The sequence below is a fragment of the Maniola jurtina genome, chromosome W (assembly GCF_905333055.1).
Source record: "Maniola jurtina chromosome W, ilManJurt1.1, whole genome shotgun sequence".
In the NCBI taxonomy this organism is placed as follows: domain Eukaryota; kingdom Metazoa; phylum Arthropoda; class Insecta; order Lepidoptera; family Nymphalidae; genus Maniola; species Maniola jurtina.
In genome coordinates, this window is record NC_060057.1 from 5,181,582 (window position 1) to 5,197,760 (window position 16,179).

A 16,179-nucleotide genomic window follows, 5' to 3' on the forward strand; every position below is an offset into this window, starting at 1 on the left:
CAGCGTGCATTAATGTCGTCGGTGTCGACTGCTGTTGATATCTGAAAAACAAAATAATGCTTTCAATATATTTATTACTAGCTGATGCCCGCGACTTCGTTCGCGTGGATGTAGGTTTTTTAAAACTCCCGTGGGAACTCTTTGATTTTCCGGGATAAAAGTAGCCTATGTACTAATCCAGGGTATAATCTATCTCCATTTTAAATTTCAGCCTAATCCGTCCAGTAGTGTTTGCGTGAAGGAGTAACAAACACACACACACACACACACACACACACACGCACGCACGCGCGCGCGCGCGCACGCACGCACGCACGCACGCACGCACGCACGCACGCACGCACGCACGCAGGCACGCACGCAGGCACGCACGCACGCACGCACGCACGCACGCACGCACGCACGCACGCACGCACGCACGCTCGCACGCACGCACGCACGCACGCACGCACGCACACAAACCACAAATTCACGGTTTTCAGATTTTTCCTTTACTTGTGCTATAAGACCTACCTACCTGCCTTTCATGAATCTAGGTCAACGGGAAGTACCCTATAGGTTTTTTTGTCAGACACAACAGACAGACAGACAACAAAGTGATACTATAAGGGTTCCTTTTTTCCTTTTGAGGTACGGAACCCTAAAACGCATTCAAATAGGTTTTTTTAATGACCCATTATTCTATTTTTAGGTCCATATGCAGCGGATAAGGCAGCCTTTTCACTTCTAATAAAACTTGAAAAACTGAAAATCAAAGTTCCATACGAAAGACATTTTCTACTACTATGTCTATGTACGACTGTGTTTGTTAAAATAAGATGTTACACTGAAATACTGTTCTCTAGATATGCCTCAGATTGGGACAAAATAACTGCATTTTCTACGCCTAAAGTACTAAGACTAGCAGAAATACTAGAACAATTCCAGCCACCTGAAAATTTGAAGGAAACTGAAGCGAAAAATTTAGTTGATAGTACGAGAAATAACATTGATAGTACTATAAATAGTAATCAAGACATAAAAATTGTACCAACCGGTGTAAATATTAATGATAATAAACATATACTTGATAATTGTGAAAATGTTGATAAGAAAAATGTAAGTAATCAAACAGTTGATACTGATAAAGAAATGAAAAGATCCAAAACGGATGAACTATTGAGTGCTATAGAAAAATGTGATTTTGTATCACTAGGGAACAAAATCGAGGATCGTGTTAACATATATGAGGCTAACTTGAAAGACTTAGATGATTTTGATAATACAATCCAATTGAATACTGAAATTAAAACAAATGAAGTTGGTAATCAAGTTATTGACAGCAAAACTAATGAAAGTATTGATCATGAGAATATTGATGCTGCAAATGTTTGTAGTAAAGATCAAAATAATAAAAATACTGTTGATTGCAGTTTTGATAATGTCATGCATAGTGGTGGTATTAAAATTGATAGGGAAGATAAAAATATATTTGATCACAGTGCTGAAAATGTTAATCCAATGGATAGTGTTCTAAAAGATAGTGTTATAAATAAGAGTGGAAATAATTTTAATAGTGATAAAAATACATTTGGTAGTCCTTACAGAGACGTTAAATATAATACTGATGGTGTTAACAAAGATATTGATAGTGTTAAAAAAAATTGTGGAAGTGTAAATGATAGTGACAGAAGTATAGTTGATGGTAACAAGTTAGGGGTTGGGAAACGCCCAGGACACCGGAGTAGGGGTAGGGGTCGGCCACAAAGGGGTAATGTGAACAAAATGCAACAGTCACAGCAAAATCCGGATGCTTTGTGCGGGATTATATTTGTGAAGGCGGCGCTTATGGCGAAGATTATGTTCATGATGATTGTGGTGAGTGTTGTTACTCAAAGTCAAAGTCAAAATCATTTATTCAAAGTAGGTACAATTGTACTCTTTTTGATGGTCAAAGTTTTTTTTTTTTTTTTTTTTATTATAGGAACACATACAGCATATTACAATCCCACTTAGCCAATCATTTCTAGATGTTACAGTCGCCCATAAAGTGCTCACTAATAGTCTATACAATCTCAATTCTGTGCGGGAGTTAGTAGGTTAGTCTAAGTAATTAAATTAAGTAAAAATTAAATTACAAGAAGTTAGTATGTTATCAAGTATTTATAAAATAGTTATGAATAGTGGATATAGTAATAATGTATATAGTATAAATCACGCCTTTATAAGTATTATTTAAAAAATTTAAGTTCATTTACAAATTTACTAATTTTGTGTTGAAATTGGTCTAAAAGTACATATTTCTTATTATATTTATCGCATGTTCTCACTAAAAATCTATTATGGCCAAAGTTCGTGTTGATTTGTGGAAGACAAAAGGTTTTTACGTTTCGTCTGGACATTCTGGGTATGAAGTACATTATTTTACTTAACAAATAAGGAGAATCAATAAGATCATTTACAATTTTATATAAGAAGATTTGGTCCTTGTGTTCCCTTCTGAGTTCCAAAGAGATTAATTCGGTACCATTAAAGGAGTTAAATCTTTTACATAGACATCTTAAAAATTTACGTTGGATAGATTCTAACATATTGATATAAACAGCGTATTGTGGATTCCATGCAGTAGAAGCATGCTCTAAATGAGATCTTATATATGAGTTATAAAGTAAAATGAGGGTATTTGGATTTTTGAAATCAACTGACTGACGGAGAATAAATCCTAACATCTTATAGGCTCTATTTCTTATTTTAGTTAAATGTGAGTCAAATAATAGTTGACTATCCAGCTGAACTCCCAGGTCTCGCACCTCCTTGACTCTGCGTACCGGTTTTTTAAATAAATTATAATTATGGCAAATCCAATTCTTTTTTCTCGTAAAGGTAATGGTGCAACATTTATCCACATTTAACTCTAAACCGTTATTTGTACAATATAGACTAATGCGATCTAGATCTTCCTGTAGATCTTGACAGTCTTTTACCGTTCTAATTACTTTGAAAATTTTGGTGTCGTCTGCATATAATAATATATTAGAGTTTTTAACACTTTTTATGACGTCATTTATAAAGATATTAAATAGCAATGGTCCAAGGTGCGAGCCCTGGGGTACACCTGATGTGATAGGGACAAATGTAGTTGTAAAGCCCTTAACAGCAACCGCTTGGGTGCGCTCCCGTAAATACGATGTAAGCCACCTCAAGAGATCACCGTGTATACCAATAGCTTCTAGCTTCACGATTAAGATATCGTGTGAAATTTTATCAAAAGCTTTAGAGTAATCGGTATACACGGCGTCAACCTGAAAACCTTTGTCCATCGCATCTAAAGTCACATCAAGTAATTCGCAAAGATTAGTTTCTGTTGATCTTTTGTTTATAAACCCATGTTGCAGAGGTGTTAATAATGGCCGTACTGCAGGGAATAATGCATCGTAAATAATCTTTTCGAAAAGTTTAGGAATAACTGACAGCTTGGAGATGCCACGATAATTACGTATGTTATGCTTATCTCCATTTTTGTGGATAGGTACAACAATTGAACGTTTCCAAGTTTTTGGTAAAATACCAGATCTCAGTGACAATTGGAACAAAAGAGTCAATGGAATGGCTAGTTGCTTGCTACATCTTTTAATAAATAAGGGATGCAAGCCGTCGGGACCGCTGCCTTTGGTCGTATTTAAGGCTGATAAATATTTTTCGACAGTTTTATGATTTAAATCTACATGTCCAATGAGAGCTTGTGGATATACGAGCGCATCAATATTTAACGTCGTGGCGGATGGTTTTTGAAAAACTGATTCAAAAAACTTATTGAATAGATCAGCTATTCGTTGCCCTTCTTGGGCACTCTCAGTATCCAGGTATAGACTATCCGGTATGCTATTAATGTTTTGTTTCGATTTTACAAACGACCAAAAGCATTTAGAATTAGCAGTTAATATATTGGCTTCAGCACGCTCAATGTACGCATTATAACAAGATGCCTCTAAGTTCTTAAACTCACGCCGCAGTTCTGAAAACAAAATATAATCACATTGTCTACCATAAATCTTCCATTTTTTATGCAATTTTAGTTTTTTATTTACCAGTTTTATTAAAGGGCGCGAGTACCATATAGGATATCTAGAACTATTTATAACGAGTCTAGATGGGATAAATTTATCAATTATCAAGTTAACTATCGTATAAAATTCAGTCACCGCTTCTTCCACACTTTTACCGCTGAAGCATGCATCCCAATCGGTTTTTGCTAGTTCAATATTAATAGAACTGTAATCGGCTGTATGAAATCGACGCACAAGACGAGGAGGAGGCCTTAGACTAGGCTGCAAATAGTTCACATTGATATTTACGTTCAAAGCAGGATGATGATTATCTTCAGGGAGGGATAAAGGTTCCGATCTTGACACTGAGCAAGTTGAGCTGGATATGACTAAATCTAAAAACCTATTGTTCATATTACTTATACAGTTAAATTGCGACCATCCGGTGAAGCATAAAAATGAAGACAATTGAGTTGTCAGTTGATCAACACCTGGATTCAAAATAACATAATTATTTAAATCGTCAGGATTAGGTTCCCATTCGGCATTCCTGATATTAAAGTCACCCACCACCAAATATACATCAGTTGGATTTTCAACATGTAAGTCTGATAAATGTTCGAAGAATTGCATCTGAGACCATACTTGATGTACATTTTGTGGGAAGTAGCAACAAAATAAACGAACATCTTTAGTAGCTGGGCCACGACATAATGAGATATTTATTTGCGTAATTTCTGCATCAGGAAATACTGGTAATGGACGAATATTGGAAATGTTAGTGGTAAGAGTACGGTGTATGGCGATTAGTGTACCGCCTCCCATTTTCATTCCTAAACGTTCATAATCTCGATCTGTACGGTACACGTTATAGCGAGAGTCAAATAATTCAGCGTCGCTAATTCCCGGCAGTAGCCAAGTTTCGCTCAAACATATAACGTCATAGTCATGTTTCAAAATAGCTTTAAAGAAACCAGTAGTTTTTGTCCGTAACCCACGGACATTCTGATAGTAAACACTAATTAACACTGCTGCAGTTTAGGTTTTATATTAATTGTAAATATTACGTAAGCTTCTCTTGATATTATACTTAAGCTATGACTAAATACCTGAATAATTGTAACTTTGTAATTTAAAGCTACGAATATCTGTTCGGATGACTTGTAATATCCATTGTAAAAAAGTATTATAACGACATGCTTTATTTTTACAATGCGTATTGTATGATAAGTTAGCGAGACTGAAACCGAAATTACAGATAAATCCATATTATTACAAATAACTTCATTAAATAACGACCACAAAAGTATTTTTATGTACAATAATTTCGAGCTACAGTCATTTATCGGGCCTGATATATCGTTATAAATAACACAATACGTGATAAGTACGACTAAGTTCTTATACATTGCTTTCCGAGAAATGACAACGAGTAAGTAAGCTCTCACCATGCAAGCAATGAACAGTACGCTTTGATGTAACCATCCACTATCCAGTTTCTCGCAATACCGGTTTGGAAACAAAAGGACCAAGCAGCTAAACGAATATTCAGGTGTCGCAAACATTTTTCTGATTCTATGATACTTTATGAAAAATAAGTTTAATACAATATAGTTACATGTAAATAAGTGTAATGAGTGTACAAACGTAATAAACCTTTGTCGATCAAAGAAAAATTTTTTAAAGGCTTTTATTATGAGTGTGATAACAATGTGCACTATAATATAACTTCTATATAAGTACAACAACATATAGGTATTTCTTAAACTATTTTTTTAGAGATTCTTCCGAAGTTATATGTATAATTTTTGATTTCTCGTTTTGACGAACCATGACCGTACAGTTGCGTACCCAGCAATAATCATACTTTTTTTCTTTTGCCAAGACTTTGGCTTTCTGTAAAAGCATTTTATTAAAGCTCGATAGGTGGTCATTTATATAGATACGAGTTTGATTGCCGGGAAAGCCTACATCTGATGCTTTCAAATCCTTCAAACGACGCAAACAAGACAAGAAGTCATCTTTTTTGTACCTTGATAATAATTTCAGGATAATTGGCTTCGGATATGAAGTGTCCACGTCATTTCTAACAGCAACGCGAGTGACGAAGTCAATGTCTCTTGTTGGATCTAAGGAGTAACCGCTCAACTCCGCCAAGTCTTTTATAACTTTAATAAGGTCCTCGTCCTTTCTGGCCGGAAAGCCGTTAATTTGTATATTAGATCGACGCACCCATTGATCATTTTTCAGATTGGACTCCATCATGCTGGCAACCTTCGATTTAAGTTCGTCTAATTCTGACTTTAGATCGCTCATTTGAGATAATTTTAGCTCAGCATCGGACATTCGATTATCTAAGTCTTCTACCTTGGCGGAGAGTGTGTTTTTTAACTCCGAGATATCTTTTTTCAAAGTACATAAATCATTTTTTATTATTTGTATAGAAGACATTTGCTTCTGTAGCTGTGAGATTTGTAGTGAGATATTATGAAGTAACGCATTTTGCGATGAATCCAAAGGTTGGCAATCCCCGATCGGTGACGATATAGTGCAGGTAGGAGTAGTAGCTGTGTCGCTGTTTTGAGGGTCGGCGGAGATTTCCTGCACCTCGGAGTTTACGGCACTGCTGGATTCCTCCATCACATCCACTGAGCTCTTGATGGGAGTGTCATCATGCCTTCCTTCCTTAACAGGGCACGCTGGACAATTCCAGATCGATTTATTCCTTAGTCTGTTGTATTGAGCCGTGTTCATGTTTAAACATTTCAAGTGATAATGTTTATTGCATTTAGAACACATAAGGCCTGAGCCGTCTTTGTACTGCTTCGAACAACCCTCACACGTCTTCATTGCTACCAAAAACAGGTATCTGCCACGTGGCTCACTAAACGTATTTCACAATTCGTTACTTTAGGCTCATCACACTTAATACCAAACAGAAGAAAGAGAAAATCCAGTAAGTTTCACAACTTAAAGCCGATAGGCATGATATTATACAAGGCACTTCAGCACAAACCAATGGATATTGTAATTCACTGTGTGCACGTCTATCACGCACTAGCTCCCGCGCGGTAATTCGCGCTGTTAATTATTTTTTCATATTTGTTTCCTTGTAATACAGGTGTTTTATAGAAATATTTTAATTACTGGGTTTGAATTTGACTGTCTCCTTATTTTGATTCAAAAATCAAATCTAGTTTCAGACAATGTCGGGTATCGCAAGTGCACGTTTAGCCGAGGAGAGAAAAGCTTGGCGCAAGGACCATCCCTTTGTAAGTGTCACGTCTATTCATTTATTGGAATCGTGATTGCTGGCGTTTTTTTGCATCACGTTTATTATACAGTATTATTCCTATTATTTCATTTCAGGGTTTCGTCGCCAGACCTATGAAAAATCCAGATGGATCATTGAACCTTATGACTTGGGAATGCGCGATTCCTGGTAAAAAGGGGGTTAGTATATTATTCAAATGCTAAAATTATCTATACCACCACCTGAATGTGAGGTTTAAAATTTTTGAAAATTTCTTTGCAGTGTTTAAAAAATAGTATATTCTTAAGATGTATTTATTGATGGTTTCTTTTACAGACACCATGGGAAGGTGGATTATACAAGTTAAGAATGATCTTCAAAGACGATTACCCCTCAAGTCCTCCCAAGTGTAAATTTGAGCCACCTCTCTTCCATCCCAACGTGTACCCTTCTGGAACAGTTTGTTTATCACTACTAGATGAAGAGAAAGACTGGCGTCCTGCGATCACCATCAAACAAATCCTTCTCGGTATCCAAGATCTCCTGAATGAGCCGAATGTAAAGGATCCTGCACAAGCTGAAGCATATACAATCTATTGGTTTGTATTCATTAAAAAAATTAAATTTGATAGTAGATTTACTCATGTCTAAACTACTGAAGAGATCATAATGAAATATTGAAAAGATATTGCTGGCGTTTTAGAGATAGATATAACTTACTTCAGTCACATGATAGTGTTCCATAGCAATGGCAAGAGCTAGTTTTAATTGTGTGTTAAAAATGCTTAACATTCCAAAAGAAACCTGAGGTATCTAGGTTTCCTCTCTATGTTTTCCTTATTTACAGTGTTATTGTAAAGCTTTCATTATTTATTCCCCTTTAACCAACTTCAACAGCTAACAGCAATATAAGTTCTGATTTTTCGGTCTTTTTAGAGTAAGGTAGTTTGAAAGTATTTTCTTTTCAGTGCTATGAAATTAATTGAAAGAAAAAAATTGAAATTTGATTTACGTCTTTTTTTTAAATTGTTTTTCGTTGTTGCTATAATAAAATGGACATTATTTTAACTAAGAATTATTTTTCAGCCAAAACCGGCTAGAATATGACAAGAGAGTAAGAGCACAGGCGCGTGCTATGGCTGCAACTGAATGAATCCCTCATGCATTCTACAACATTCCTTAACCCAGCAGGAATGCAGTGACCAGCTTTGGTAGCAGGGGATTGTTTTGGTTTTGTATAAAGTTAGGTATCAACTATGTTCCCCAAACTAGTCCTGCACTCCTGTACTGCTCAACAGTTCAAGAGATCTTTGCAAATAATATGTTCAGCAAACACACATTACTCTCACTCAACTTATTTCCGAGCAAGGGAAGATAATATTAACTAGGGAGGACTGTGAAATCCAACAAGTTTGGGAACATGGTAGATAAATGCATCCAAACTATGAATAAGAAAGCCATATTTTCTATATCTGTCAACTGTCACTTGAAAATAACAGTTTACATGGAAAATACTTCATAAATAATGATTGGTTTCTATATTTCATAATAAAATACAGTGAAACTATACTAAAAAATATATTAACTTAATTGAATTATTTTTCTAGCTTAGATGCCACAACATGGTCGACATATTCCTATTTGTAATTTGGAGGCATAACTAGCTAAATATATTTGTTCAGATCACTTTTATATAAATTATATTGTTGCTAAGGAATCAATATTGAACACATTAAGTATCCATTTTATATACAAAAAGTTACATGTAGCATAAATTCATTTGTGCCTAATACCTAAATTACGTAACTATTATGCAATCATTACAACAGTCACACTATTTATTCTTATTTACTGACAGTATTGAGCTTATTGATAAAATCCACACATTCTGGGCTGGATTTATCTTTAAGCTTGCTGATATTGGATTGTGGTTCTTGCATTGTTTGCTTCAAAGTTTTGTAATAGAAAACAAATTATTGCTCAGAAGATTCACTGGCTATGTAGGCACTTGTGATATAACTTTTGATACAATAGAGATTGGATTTTATGATAAAATTATCTTGCATATATATGTAGTTGTATTGGGACTTAGGGTGAGACTTATAGAGTGTACTTTGCCTTTGCTCAGACTCAAGATTGAGCTAAAACGAGACAGTTTTATGAGAGAGATATACATCTGTCTCGTTTTAACTCTGTCTTAAGTTTAAGCAAAGTCAGAGTGCGCTCTATAGATATTACCTTTAGTAGCCACATTAATTAAAAAAAAAACTTAAATAAAACTACTTTTGCCACATTAATTGAATGTTAGGTCCTCTTGCTTCAAAGTTGGTTCGAAAAGAAATTAGGTTTAAGTAGTGTTAAAGTATTTACTATTGTAAAACATTGTTCTCAGTAAATAATTTAACAAAATTTAATAAATTAGAAATCAAACTTAGTTTACACATGTTTTAAGCTCTGTATGTCATTCTGATATTAAGCAGTATCGATTATAATGTAAGATTTTTTAATTTATTTAAGAAAAAATATTAATAACTAGTGTGTTTAAAATTAAATACAACTTTCGCTACCAAATAATAGATGGCGCTGTAAGACTTGTATATCGCGGTCTTGGTCGATTACTTAAGAAATATAATACTCATGTAAAATTTAAGCCAGGTGTGTTCGTCCTTGGGTTCAATAAACCGGCCTAGCCTTTTTAGAACAAACCGTGGTTTTTTTGTTACGACCTGCGGTCCCTCAGAGCACGGCGGGCTGGAGCGGGAACATTTTGTTCCTTCAGAACCGGACCTTTTTTGAAGAACAAGTGGTCCACTGGAGTGGACCACTCACCGTACTCGCAGTGGATCGCTGCAGACACCAGAGTACGTGATTCCAGCAGCGGCGGCAGGCGCCGGCAGAGGGCGCCAGCAGCGAGAGCGAGCGAGACGAGTGGTGCAGAGCAGGACAACCCTAGTACGCCAAGGATGGACTACCAAGGACCAGTTTGACAGGTGTCAAAGTCAAGTTTGACAGGTGTCAAAGTCAAGTCTGACAGGTGCCAAAGTCAAGCTGACAGCTGTCATCGTGACGTGTGAGTGCAAAAGTGAAGGGTCAAACTGTGAGTACAAACTTCAAATTATTATTTGTCAAGCAAAATTGAACTTTATATCAGCGGTTTAATTTCAAGCAAAATTGGACTTTATTTATATGATTTCAACCACTTAAGAAAATTCAAACTAAGAACATAAAAATTTAAGACTTGTAAATATATTAGAGAATCTTAACTTAGAGTAAATTGCATGTTAGTTTAGACTTAGTATAATTTCAATAAAAACGAGGGAACGGGGAACCTATGTCCGTTTTCCCTTAGAATAGTACAAGTTTTAAACACTTGTGAAATTTTCATGAAATTTCAAACACTTGTAAAATTTTCATGAAATTTCAAACACTTGTAAAATTTTCACGTAATTTCATACACTTGTAAATATTTTGAAAGATAGTTAGTAGACATTTAATAGGTCAATAAATAGCTAAGTAGATCAATATATAATTCAATTTAAGTACAAAATGGAAGGTCTAATAAACGTACAGTTAGATTTACATAGTTCAATCAAAAGGGATTTATCCAATTTCAAAAAAAGTCCAAAAGAAAGAATAACAAAAGAATATGTAGAAATCAGATCTGAAAATTTGGAAATGGATTGGATATCTTTTAGGGCAAACCATGCAAAGTTGTATGAGATTTCAAAGCCTGATATTTTAGCGGCTAGCCAATATGTCGTACAGGAAATTCATGCGACTACTAAAGACCATTATTTTACGTACAAATTACTTTTATCCACAACCTTAAATCAATTAACGCCATCTGAAGGGGAGTCTGTCCCATCAGCCAGTAAGAATAGTGACAAGTTTAGCCAGTTAGCTAAACTGCCGAAAATTACTATTCCTACTTTTTCCGGCAATTATTCGGAGTGGACAACCTTTCGCGATTTATTCGTATCATTAGTACACAATAACAATGCTCTAGAAAATGTACAAAAATTACATTATTTGAAATCTCATGTGACTGGTGAGGCAGAACAATTGATAAGGCACACGCCGATCACAGACGCAAATTACAGTCAATGTTGGTCTCTATTAGAGCAAAGATACAATAACAGAAAATATTTAGCCAATTGTATTTTCAAGCGTCTGTTTGGTATAAAGCGTATAAATACTGAATCAGCATCCAGTCTTAAGGATCTTATAGACACCACCATGGACTGCTTAAATGCTCTTAAAAATATAGCCATTGATGTGAGCACATGGGACATTATCATCATACATATTGTTTCTTTTAAACTCGACCCAGAAACACGCAAACAGTGGGAACTACATGTTTCTAGCTCCGTTGATTTGAATGAATTGCCAACATTGGAACAATTCAAAAATTTCATAGAAAGCCGTTTCCGTGCATTAGAATTTGTAGATTCGAAAAAACCCTCACTACAGACCAGTGCTTCTAGTTCAAAACCAAGAGCTTTTATTGCTACAAGGTCCTCAGGTATGTGCTGTGAATACTGTTCAGAACACCACAAATTATGTTTTTGCAAAAAGTTTGCTAATGAAGATATCGCAACAAGACGCGACTTTGTAGCTAAAAATTCGATTTGTTTCAATTGTTTAGGCGGAAATCACACAGTGTTGCAGTGTAAAAATCCTGGATCTTGTAAGCTTTGTAAAAAACGACATCATTCGCTTTTGCACCCTAATGTCGGAAGCACAACTACCAATCCAACGGCAAAGGAACCTACTGAGAGTCCTAGTACATCATCTAGTGCTCAACCAGTAGTTTCATGCTTATCAACTCAAAAGATCGCCAGCTGTAGTCAGGTTTTACTTGCCACTGCATTAGTAAACACCGAGTCGGAAGCTGGGGGAAATCACGTGCTCAGAGCTTTATTAGATCAAGGGTCACAAGCCTGTTTTATAACAGAGGCCGCAGTCCAGTTACTACGTCTAAAGAAGACTCCTGCTAGTGGCATAATTACTGGTCTTGGTGGAGACAAAGCTCTAACATCGAAATATGTTGTTACGGTTAAACTAAGATCGAGGGGAAATCTGGACAGAAAAATACAGGTCACAGCTTATGTGCTAAAGAACATCACAACGTTCCTACCAGAACGTCAAGTTCAGGGCTTAGACTGGACAGAATTAAAATATTTACAACTCGCAGATCCCTATTTTGAAACTCCCAAGGCCATTGATATGCTATTAGGTGCTAACGTCTACAGCCAAATAGTGCAAGAGGGCATAAAGAAGAGCCAAAATGGGAAGCTCATTGCACAAAAAACAACGTTAGGTTGGATTTTGTCTGGCTCAGTCAATGAACCTTTTAACAGAAACGACGGGGACCCACCGAAAATATCGGTCATGCATGCTAAGGTTACCGAAACAGATATTTTAAAACAGTTTTGGGAATTAGAAGAAGAGAGATATAGTACGAAGAGTATGTGGACAGAAGAGGAGAAAAGATGCGAAGAAATCTTCGTCACTACAACAAAAAGGACAGATGAAGGTCGCTACATCGTAAAATTGCCATTTCGAGATAGTCAGCCTGGTTGTTTAGGTGGTGATTCGCGACAAATAGCTGTAACAAAATTCAAAACATTAGAAAAAAGGCTATCAAAGAATTCAGAACTGAAAGAAAAGTACACCGAAGTAATTAACGAATATTTACACTTAGGACACATGAGAGCTATAACAAAGGATGATATGAAAAAGAATGAAGCTGTCTACTTACCACACCACGCAGTGATAAGAAACGACAAGACAACCTCAAAGGTGCGCGTAGTCTTCAATGCATCAAGCAAAAATAACTTAGGAGTCTCGCTCAATGACAATCTAATGATAGGACCTAAACTGCAGTCAGATTTACGGCATACTGTAATAAGATGGAGAGTTCATCCGATCGCGTTGGTAGCTGACATTATCAAAATGTATCGGCAGGTCAGAATTGCTGAAGAGGACACCATGTTTCAACGCATAGTTTGGCGCGACAGCCCTGAAACAGAAATACAAGATTATGAATTATTAACAGTGACGTTTGGAACTGCATCCGCTCCGTACTTGGCTGTCAGAGCATTGAACCAAGTAAGCCTAGATGAAGGTACGAACTTTCCTCTAGCTTCATCTAGAGTATTGCAATCATTCTATATGGATGACTTAATGACTGGATGCGTTAGCGTGGAGGAAGGCATGGAGATTTATAGGCAAATGACTGCGTTATTATCTAAAGGCGGGTTTCAACTACAAAAATGGAACAGCAATAGTAAGGACTTGTTGGATCAGATACAAAATAATGAAAATCAAGAAAAGGACATGCACAAGCAGATTCCTGAATTCCAGAACAAGCAAAAACAGAGAACAAAAAAAAAAAAAAACTGGACAACGAGGACAAAATGATAGAGGACATGGAAAATATCAAGGACAAAAAGGATATAGAAATTAAAACAGAAAATACAACCAAAGTGTTAGGACTTACCTGGGACCGAAGTGAAGACCAGTTTAGGTACTCGGTGAATCTCCCGCATACAACGCCTGGACCTGAAACAAAGAGATCAGTATTATCAGTGATAGCGCGTCTGTACGATCCGCTAGGTTGGATAGCACCTAGCATAATAGTAGCAAAAATGTTCATTCAAAAATTATGGTTAGCAGGTGTAAACTGGGATGAACCAATTTCAGAAGAATTAAGAAGCGAATGGGTTACTTACCGCAATGAACTGGAACAACTCACCAAAGTACAAGTCCCACGATGGCTAGGCATTTCAACAACGGACAGTGAAATTGAATTACACGGGTTCTGCGATGCATCCAAACTGGCCTATGCAGTCGTTGTCTATTTGAGAATCGTTGACAGTGCGGGAAACAGACAAGTTTCTTTACTAGCAGCAAAAACAAGAGTATCACCAATTAAGCAGGTCAGTATTCCTCGTCTCGAACTCTGTGGAGCAGCACTCTTATCGAGACTTTTAGCAGAAGTGGCCGATGTTTTGAGCATCTCAAAGAACAACATCAGAGCTTGGACGGACTCGACGGTTGTTCTTTCTTGGTTAAATAGCCATCCAAGTCGTTGGAAGACTTTTGTAGCCAACAGGGTTGCAGAGATCCTAACGACTATGGATTCTGCCCAGTGGTATCATGTCTCATCCAAGGAGAACCCTGCAGACTGTGAATCGCGAGGTCTCCAACCGGGATTGCTTGCAGAGAATGAGCTTTGGTTCTCCGGTCCACAATTTCTTAGAGAGCAAACCATAAAATATAAAAAGCCAACAAATGTGAAAGTTCATTTAGAGGAAGCAATTAGTACGCACTTTAATGCGTTATCTGAGGACACCCTATTCCAACGATTTTCTTCCTTACAGAAACTGCTACGAGTAGTGGCTTACTGCAGACGATTTTATAAAAGAAACACTTATAGGACAACGCATTTATCTAAAGAAGAATTAGATCAAGCAAGGATTTGTTGTATCAAAAAAGCACAAAGGGAGGAATTTAATGAAGAATATTTACAGTTAAAAAACAAGGGGTCTTTACAATCGAAAAATAGTAAATTACAACCTTTGTGTCCATATCTAGATGACCATGGGGTAATGAGAGTGAGTGGTAGATTACAAAAATCGCAATTATCCGAACAGACCAAACATCCAATAATATTACCACACTCTTCAGACTTTACGAAATTGGTGGTAATGGACGCGCATCAAAACACTCTTCATGGAGGGACCCAGTTAATGGTCAATTATCTGAGAACAGTGTATTGGATTATAGGTGTGAAAAATTTAGTCAAACAAAATATTCGTAAATGCGTAACGTGTATCCGGCAAAAGGCTAATATTCAACATCAATTTATGGGATCCCTTCCATCAGTTCGATGTACTCCTGCTAGGGCATTTCTGCATTGTGGAGTTGACTATGCGGGGCCCATACAAGTAAGGGCAACTAAAGGACGCGGTTACCGTTCTTATAAGGGCTACATTTGTTTATTTATCTGCATGGCCACCCGAGCCATTCATTTAGAAATGGTGAGTGACATGAGCACGCAGGCTTTCATAGCATGTTTCCGGAGATTCGTGGCTAGACGCGGCCATTGCACACAATTGTGGAGTGACAATGGTACTGCGTTTGTAGGTGCTGCTAAAGAGCTGCAGCAACTCAACCAGATTCAAAGGGATGTGGCTGAATATTTAGCAACCAATGGCGCCGAATGGCACTTTATTCCACCTCACGCCCCTAATTTCGGTGGTCTTTGGGAGGCTGGTGTAAAGGCCACCAAATTCCATTTGAAGCGAGCAATCGGCGAGTCAACTCTAACCTTCGAAGAAATGTGCACACTACTCAGTCAGATAGAAGCATGCCTAAACTCGCGACCTATATCAATCGATAGTTCAGATCCGAGTGATCCACGGCCGTTGACTCCAGGTCATTTTCTTATTGGAGGGCCGTTAATAGCTATACCGGAGGTCAAGGACTATTTGACTTCCAATGTAAGTTCACTAACAAGGTGGCAATTTATTCAAAGAATGTTGCAAAGCTTTTGGCAACGCTGGTCACAGGAGTATTTATCTCATTTGATGAACCGATACAAATGGAGCTCCCGAGTCCCGGAGCCAAACTTAGGAGATATTGTTCTAATCAAGGAGGATAATCTGCCACCAAGTCGTTGGTTGATGGGTCGAGTATTGGAGAAGCATCCGGGTACTGATAATGTTACCCGCGTGGTCACCATCAAAGTAAAAAATTCTACCATTAAGAGACCCACGTCCAAATTATGTATTTTACCCGTTAGTGAATAAGTAATTACAATGATTTAAGTTCTTAGGTTAGTTCAAGCTCCTCTTTGTTATTAATTTAAGGGTTAATTTGATTTGTTTTATTTCT

General features: G+C 36.9%; 4 protein-coding genes across 5 annotated transcripts in view; 3 read left to right on the plus strand and 1 right to left on the minus strand.

The window, feature by feature from the left end:
* Positions 1-1,651, plus strand: part of LOC123879863 (putative pre-mRNA-splicing factor ATP-dependent RNA helicase DHX16) — a 73,620-nt gene extending 71,969 nt beyond the window's left edge. The window contains exon 7 of the mRNA XM_045927753.1: positions 692-1,651. Coding sequence (XP_045783709.1) covers positions 692-710 — 19 coding nt within the window. The 3' untranslated portion in view covers positions 711-1,651. The remainder of the gene's footprint in view (positions 1-691) is intronic.
* A 1,083-nt stretch (positions 1,652-2,734) lies between these two features.
* LOC123879834 lies at positions 2,735-5,589 on the minus strand. The gene is made up of 2 exons (XM_045927728.1): positions 3,200-5,589; positions 2,735-2,799 (listed from the first exon to the last, which is right to left on the minus strand). Exons 1-2 carry the CDS (start codon positions 4,854-4,856, stop codon positions 2,735-2,737), a joined length of 1,722 nt encoding a protein of 573 aa, XP_045783684.1. The 5' UTR covers positions 4,857-5,589.
* A 1,509-nt stretch (positions 5,590-7,098) lies between these two features.
* On the plus strand, positions 7,099-9,610 carry LOC123880000 (SUMO-conjugating enzyme UBC9-A). 2 transcript variants are annotated; one of them, XM_045927850.1, is made up of 5 exons: positions 7,099-7,146; positions 7,229-7,297; positions 7,395-7,478; positions 7,615-7,877; positions 8,365-9,610. In XM_045927850.1, the coding sequence occupies exons 2-5, from the start codon at positions 7,232-7,234 to the stop codon at positions 8,429-8,431; spliced, it is 480 nt and encodes a 159-aa protein (XP_045783806.1). In that variant the 5' UTR covers positions 7,099-7,146; positions 7,229-7,231; the 3' UTR covers positions 8,432-9,610. The 2 variants fall into 2 exon arrangements, with proteins under 2 accessions (XP_045783806.1, XP_045783805.1); XM_045927849.1 differs by having other exon boundaries at positions 7,105-7,297.
* Positions 9,611-11,514: 1,904 nt separating this feature from the next.
* On the plus strand, positions 11,515-16,094 carry LOC123879835. Its single transcript, XM_045927729.1, has 4 exons — positions 11,515-11,553; positions 12,112-13,405; positions 13,645-14,604; positions 15,430-16,094. The coding sequence occupies exons 1-4, from the start codon at positions 11,515-11,517 to the stop codon at positions 16,092-16,094; spliced, it is 2,958 nt and encodes a 985-aa protein (XP_045783685.1).
* Positions 16,095-16,179: the final 85 nt, after the last annotated feature.

Excerpts from the sequence above, each read along its gene's own strand:
- LOC123879834 (XM_045927728.1), bottom strand. The coding sequence starts at position 4,856 with ATGAAAATGGGAGGCGGTACACTAATCGCCATACACCGTACTCTTACC. Across the intron at positions 2,800-3,199 it reads CGTGAAGCTAGAAGCTATTG|AGTCAAGGAGGTGCGAGACC; the intron begins GTATACACGGTG and ends ACCGGTACGCAG.
- LOC123880000 (XM_045927850.1), top strand. The coding sequence starts at position 7,232 with ATGTCGGGTATCGCAAGTGCACGTTTAGCCGAGGAGAGAAAAGCTTGG. Across the intron at positions 7,298-7,394 it reads GGCGCAAGGACCATCCCTTT|GGTTTCGTCGCCAGACCTAT; the intron begins GTAAGTGTCACG and ends ATTTCATTTCAG. Across the intron at positions 7,479-7,614 it reads CGATTCCTGGTAAAAAGGGG|ACACCATGGGAAGGTGGATT; the intron begins GTTAGTATATTA and ends TTTCTTTTACAG.
- LOC123879835 (XM_045927729.1), top strand. The coding sequence starts at position 11,515 with ATGGACTGCTTAAATGCTCTTAAAAATATAGCCATTGAT. Across the intron at positions 11,554-12,111 it reads TTAAAAATATAGCCATTGAT|ATCGCCAGCTGTAGTCAGGT; the intron begins GTGAGCACATGG and ends TCAACTCAAAAG. Across the intron at positions 14,605-15,429 it reads TCATTTAGAGGAAGCAATTA|GTGCTGCTAAAGAGCTGCAG; the intron begins GTACGCACTTTA and ends CTGCGTTTGTAG.